Here is a 5,574-nt window from a genome sequence, read left to right as displayed (position 1 = left end):
TGGGGTGAATGGGGGTGAATGGGGATCAATGGGGCTCAATAGGGATGAATGGGGTTTAATGGGATCTATGGGGATCAATGGGGTCAATGGGTGTCAATGGGGTCAATGGGGATGAATGGGGGTCATGTGACCGCTGTTGGCCCCCCCCTGCAGGTGGAGTGCAACGCCAAGCTGGACCCGACCCAGACCTCCTTCCTCAAGGTGACCTTTGACCCCCGGACCATGTGACCCTGCCTGGCCACGCCCCCCCCCAATGTGACCTTTGACCCCTTTTTACAGATGGCGGACGGAGGGGGCCAGCCCCAGATCACACAGGTAAATGGGGGGGGGGAGGTCATGTGGGGTCAGAGGTCATGTGGGGGTATTGGGGTCAAGGGGGGTCAATGGGGTCAGTGGGGGTCAATAGGGATCAATGGGGACAATGGGGGTCAATGGGGGTCAATGGGGATCAATGGGGACAATGGGGGGCAAAGGAGATGAATGGGGTCAATGGGGACCAGTGGGGTCAATGGGAATGAATGGGGGTCAAAGGGATCTATGGGGTTGAATGGAATCAATGGGGTTGAATGGGGATCAATGGGGGTGAAGGGGGATCAATGGGGAGCAGTGGGGGTCAATGGGGATGAATGGGGTCAATGGGGAGCAATGGGGTCAATGGGGATGAATGGGGGTCAAAGGGGGTGAATAGGGGTCAATGGGGTCAATGGGGATGAATGGGAATCAATGGAGCTGAACGGGGTTCAATGGGGCTCAATGTGGTCAATGGGGCTGAATGGGGGTCAAGAGGGTCAATGGGGATTAATGGGATCTATGGGGTTGAATGTGGTCAATGGGGATGAATGGGAATCAATGGGGTTGAATGGGGTTCAATGGGGGTCAATGGGGATCAATGGGGTCAATGGGGATGAATGGGGGTCAAAGGGGGTGAATAGGGGTCAATGGGGATGAATGGGAATCAATGGGGCTCTATGGGGTCAATGGGGAGCAATGGGGTCAATGGGGTTGAATGGGGGTCAAAGGGGTCAATGGGGATCAGTGGGATCTATGGGGTTGAATGGGGTCAATGGGGATGAATGGGGGTCAATGGGATCAATGGGGAGCAGTGGGGTCAATGGGGATGAATGGGGATCAATTGGGTTGAATGGGGTCAATGGGGATCAATGGGGACAATGGGGTCAATGGGGATCAATGGGGATCAATGGGGATCAATGGGGGCCAATAGGAATGAATGGGAGCCAACAGAGGGGGCGTGGCTACGTCACGGCCACGCCCCCTCCCCTCTTCACCAATAGCCAGCCAGGCTGACCGAAGCCTTCAAGTACTTCGTGCAGGGAATGGGCTACAGTGAGTCCCCGCCCCTCATGAATATTAATGACCCTCCATGAATATTAATGAGCCCCACACCTCCCCAATTAACCCCACCCCTTATTAATTACCCCCCCGCCCCATAGCCCTTTAATGGGCTTCCCATTAACCCCTATGGGTTGGCCGAGGGGGGCGTGGCTTAGGGAGGGGTGGGCGTGGCTTAGGGAGGGGCCGGCTCCTTTAACCCCATTGGCTGGTGGTGGAAAGGGGGCGTGGTTTGGTTTCCAATGGCTGCTTATTAACACCATTGACTCCGGTGTGTTTGTGCTAAGGGGGCGTGGCTTACCATATAAGGGCATGGGATCGGCGCTGGGGGCGTGGCCTGGGCTGGCTCCCGTTAACCTCATTGGGTGCTGGGGCTACGGGGGCGTGGCCTATGCAGAGGGGGGCGTGGCTTGCCCATATAAGGGCATGGGTTAGGCACTGGGGGCGTGGCCTGGGCTGGCTCCCATTAACCCCATTTGATGCTGACGCTACGGGGGCGTGGCCTATGGGGAGGGGGTGTGGCTTACCATATAAGGGCATGGAATAAGAAGTGTGGGCGTGGCTTCATCTGGCTCCCATTGGGTGTCGGTGTTATGGGGGCACGGCCAATGGGAAGGGGGCGTGGCTTGGTTCCCATCAACCCTATTGGCTGCTCGTGCTATGGGGGCGTGGCCAATTGGGGGAGTGGCTTACCGTATAAGGGCATGGGTTAGGAGCTGTGGGCGTGGCTTGCTCTGGCTCCCATTGGGTGTTGATGCTATGGGGGCGTGGCTTGGCTCCCATTAACCCCATTGGGTGTCGACGCTATGGGAGGCGTGGCCAATGGGTTAGGGGCGTGGCTTGGCTCCCATTAACCCCATTGGGTGTTGGCGCTATGGGGGCGTGGCCAATGGGTAAGGGGCGTGGCTTGGTTTCCATTAACCCCATTGGGTGTTGGCGCTATGGGGGGCGTGGCCAATGTGGTGGGGGCGTGGCTTGGCTCCCATTAACCCCATTGGGTGTTGGTGCTATGGGAGGCGTGGCCAATGTGGTGGGGGCGTGGCTTGGCTCCCATTAACCCCATTGGGTGTCGGCGCAATGGGGGCGTGGCCAATGTGGGGGGGGCGTGGCTTGGCTCCCATTAACCCCATTGGGTGTTGCCGCTATGGGGGGCGTGGCCAATGTGGTGGGGGCGTGGCTTGGCTCCCATTAACCCCATTGGGTGTTGGCGCTATGGGAGGCGTGGCCAATGTGGTGGGGGCGTGGCTTGGCTCCCATTAACCCCATTGGGTGTTGCCGCTATGGGGGGCGTGGCCAATGTGGTGGGGGCGTGGCTTGGCTCCCATTAACCCCATTGGGTGTTGGCGCTATGGGAGGCGTGGCCAATGTGGTGGGGGCGTGGCTTGGCTCCCATTAACCCCATTGGGTGTCGGCGCTATGGGGGGCGTGGCCAATGAGGGGGGGCGTGGCTTAGAAGAGAAAGGCTGGCTCCCATTGACCGCAATGGGTGCCGGAGGGGGGGGGGGGCGTGGCTTCTTGGGGCGGGCTCCCTCCACCCCTATTGGCCCATAGGGGACAGAGGGGCGTGTCCTGAGGCCTGGCCACGCCCCCTTGCAGTGGCGGCCTCGGCTATGACGCGGCTCTCGCGCTCCCGCACGGCCTCGGTCTCGAGCTCCACATCCGGGGAGGGGGAAAGGGGGCGGAGCCGGACCCTGTCGAGGGGCAGCGTCGGGGGGGGGCCCACGGCCCCACAGTGAGGCCCCCCCATTGATCCCCATTGACACCCATTGAGCCCCATTGAGCACCCATTGAGCCCCATTGGCACCCATTGATCCCCATTGATCCTCATTGACACCCATTGAGCCCCATTGACATCCATTGAGCCCCATTGAGCACCCATTGAGCCCCATTGGCACCCATTGATCCCCATTGACCTCCATTGATCCTCATTGACACCCATTGAGCCCCATTGACATCCATTAAGCCCCATTAAGCCCCATTGAGCCCCATTGAACCCCACTGACCTCCATTGATCCCCATTGACCCCCATTGACACCCATTGAGCCCCATTGATCCCCATTGACATCCATTGAGCCCCATTGACACCCATTGTACCCCATTGACCTCCATTGATCCCCATTGACACCCATTGAGACCCATTGATCCCCAATGACATCCATTGACCCCATTGAACCCCACTGACACCCATTGAGACCCATTGATCCCCAATGACATCCATTGACCCCATTGAACCCCATTGACACCCACTGACACCCATTGATCCCCAATGCCATCCATTGACACCATTGACCCCACTGATACCCACTGAGCCCCACTGAACCCCACTGATCCCCATTGACACCCATTGAGCCCCATTGACAGACAGTGAGCACCCATTGATCCCCATTGATCTCCCATTGATCCCCATTGACCTCCATTGATCCTCATTGACACCCATTGAGCCCCATTGACATCCATTAAGCCCCATTAAGCCCCATTGAGCCCCATTGAACCCCACTGACCTCCATTGATCCCCATTGACCCCCATTGACACCCATTGAGCCCCATTGATCCCCATTGACATCCATTGAGCCCCATTGACACCCATTGTACCCCATTGACCTCCATTGATCCCCATTGACACCCATTGAGACCCATTGATCCCCAATGACATCCATTGACCCCATTGAACCCCACTGACACCCATTGACACCCATTGATCCCCAATGACATCCATTGACCTCCATTGATCCCCATTGACACCCACTGACACCCATTGATCCCCAATGCCATCCATTGACACCATTGACCCCATTGACACCCATTGAGCACCACTGACACCCATCGACATCCATAGAGCCCCATTGAGCCCCACTGAGCCCCATTGACACCCACTGACCCCACTGATCCCCATTGACCCCATTGATCCCCATTGACCCCCATTAACAACAAGTGTCCCCATACAACCCCCCTTAGACCCCTTTAAACACTCCTTAGACCCCTTTAAACCCCCAAATCCCCCCCTTAGACCCCTTTAAACCCCCAAATCCCCCCTTAGACCCCTTTAAACCCCCAAATCCCCCCCTTAGACCCCTTTAAACCCCAAATCCCCCCCTTAGACCCCTTTAAACCCCCAAATCCCCCCCTTAGACCCCTTTAAGACCCCAAATCCCCCCCTTAGACCCCTTTAAGACCCCAAATCCCCCCCTCAGACCCCTTTAAGACCCCAAATCCCCCCCTTAGACCCCTTTAAACCCCCAAATCCCCCCTTAGACCCCTTTAAACCCCCAAATCCCCCCCTTAGACCCCTTTAAACCCCCAAATCCCCCCCTTAGACCCCTTTAAACCCCCAAATCCCCCCCTTAGACCCCTTTAAGACCCCAAATCCCCCCCTTAGACCCCTTTAAACCCCCAAATCCCCCCTCAGACCCCTTTAAACCCCCAAATCCCCCCCTTAGACCCCTTTAAACCCCCAAATCCCCCCCTTAGACCCCTTTAAACCCCAAATCCCCCCCTTAGACCCCTTTAAGACCCCAAATCCCCCCTTAGACCCCTTTAAACCCCCAAATCCCCCCCTTAGACCCCTTTAAACCCCCAAATCCCCCCCTTAGACCCCTTTAAACCCCCAAATCCCCCCCTCAGACCCCTTTAAGACCCCCAAATCCCCCCTTAGACCCCTTTAAACCCCCAAATCCCCCCCTTAGACCCCTTTAAACCCCCAAATCCCCCCCTTAGACCCCTTTAAACCCCCAAATCCCCCCTTAGACCCCTTTAAACCCCCAAATCCCCCCCTTAGACCCCTTTAAATCCCCAAATCCCCCCCTTAGACCCCTTTAAGACCCCAAATCCCCCCCTTAGACCCCTTTAATCCCCCCAATCCCCCCCTTAGACCCCTTTAAGACCCCAAATCCCCCCCTTAGACCCCTTTAAACCCCCAAATCCCCCCTTAGACCCCTTTAAACCCCCAAATCCCCCCCTTAGACCCCTTTAAGACCCCAAATCCCCCCCTTAGACCCCTTTAAACCCCCAAATCCCCCCCTTAGACCCCTTTAAGACCCCAAATCCCCCCCTTAGACCCCTTTAAACCCCCAAATCCCCCCCTTAGACCCCTTTAAGACCCCAAATCCCCCCCTTAGACCCCTTTAAGACCCCAAATCCCCCCTTAGACCCCTTTAAACCCCCAAATCCCCCCCTTAGACCCCTTTAAGACATTTATACCCCTTTGGGGGGGGGGCCCTTAAACCC

At 57.2% G+C, this 5,574-nt stretch overlaps 1 protein-coding gene across 1 annotated transcript; it reads left to right on the top strand.

Moving 5' to 3' along the window:
* The first annotated feature begins 105 nt into the window (after nucleotides 1-105).
* LOC134160987 (protein NDRG2-like) lies at nucleotides 106-3,086 on the top strand. Its single transcript, XM_062613481.1, has 4 exons — nucleotides 106-201; nucleotides 280-315; nucleotides 1,293-1,344; nucleotides 2,947-3,086. Exons 1-4 carry the CDS (start codon nucleotides 106-108, stop codon nucleotides 3,084-3,086), a joined length of 324 nt encoding a protein of 107 aa, XP_062469465.1.
* Nucleotides 3,087-5,574: the final 2,488 nt, after the last annotated feature.

This window comes from Pezoporus occidentalis, unplaced genomic scaffold (assembly GCF_034315485.1).
Source record: "Pezoporus occidentalis ecotype Australia unplaced genomic scaffold, CSIRO_AGI_Poc_V1 ctg1676, whole genome shotgun sequence".
NCBI classification, from domain to species: domain Eukaryota; kingdom Metazoa; phylum Chordata; class Aves; order Psittaciformes; family Psittacidae; genus Pezoporus; species Pezoporus occidentalis.
The sequence above is the reverse complement of the archived record's forward strand: the minus strand, read 5'-3'. Positions and strand labels throughout refer to the sequence as shown.